Here is a 504-nt window from a genome sequence, read left to right on the forward strand (position 1 = left end):
CTTAAAAGACAAGCTGGTATTTTGTGAATAGCAGAACCGCTGTGGATGAAAAATATACCAGTGAAACCTGTAAAGAATGTCATGATACTCGATGCTTCCTGGAAGAGATGGCATCGGAAAAAAAAGCCATAAGCGCTTTCTTTAAGGGTCAGAACCAGGGAACCCACGAGCGACCCAACAGAGGTACCTGAATTCTACAGTCAACAGTGCGTTTATTGTGTTCAGCAACTTTATCGCATCCAAACTCGGCAAGGAGTGATTACAAATAACATCCAATGGATTTCTTTTTCGTTGAGGAGGATGTTCGTCAACCCTTGCATAAGGCCAAATTTTTCGGCGCCAGGTAAAGCGAGGCGAGTCTAACCCAACGATTCTGACGGAAGCACTGCTCACGCTGGTGTGACAGCTGTACATGAATCTTCTCCAGCTTTTAGACAAACTTAACCTTCTCTTTTTTCGAAAAAAATCGATTGTTAAGCAAACTACCATTCTAGTTTATCGTCT

General features: G+C 42.7%; 1 protein-coding gene across 1 annotated transcript in view; it reads left to right on the forward strand.

Annotated features, from left to right (window-relative positions):
- Nucleotides 1-504, forward strand: part of T265_12606 (hypothetical protein) — a gene marked incomplete at both ends in the record, with an annotated part of 10952 nt that overhangs the window by 6755 nt on the left and 3693 nt on the right. Inside the window, one exon of the mRNA XM_009164615.1 lies at nt 35-183. Coding sequence (XP_009162879.1) covers nt 35-183 — 149 coding nt within the window. The remainder of the gene's footprint in view (nt 1-34; nt 184-504) is intronic.

The sequence above is a fragment of the Opisthorchis viverrini genome, assembly GCF_000715545.1.
Source record: "Opisthorchis viverrini unplaced genomic scaffold opera_v5_7, whole genome shotgun sequence".
Classification (NCBI taxonomy): domain Eukaryota; kingdom Metazoa; phylum Platyhelminthes; class Trematoda; order Opisthorchiida; family Opisthorchiidae; genus Opisthorchis; species Opisthorchis viverrini.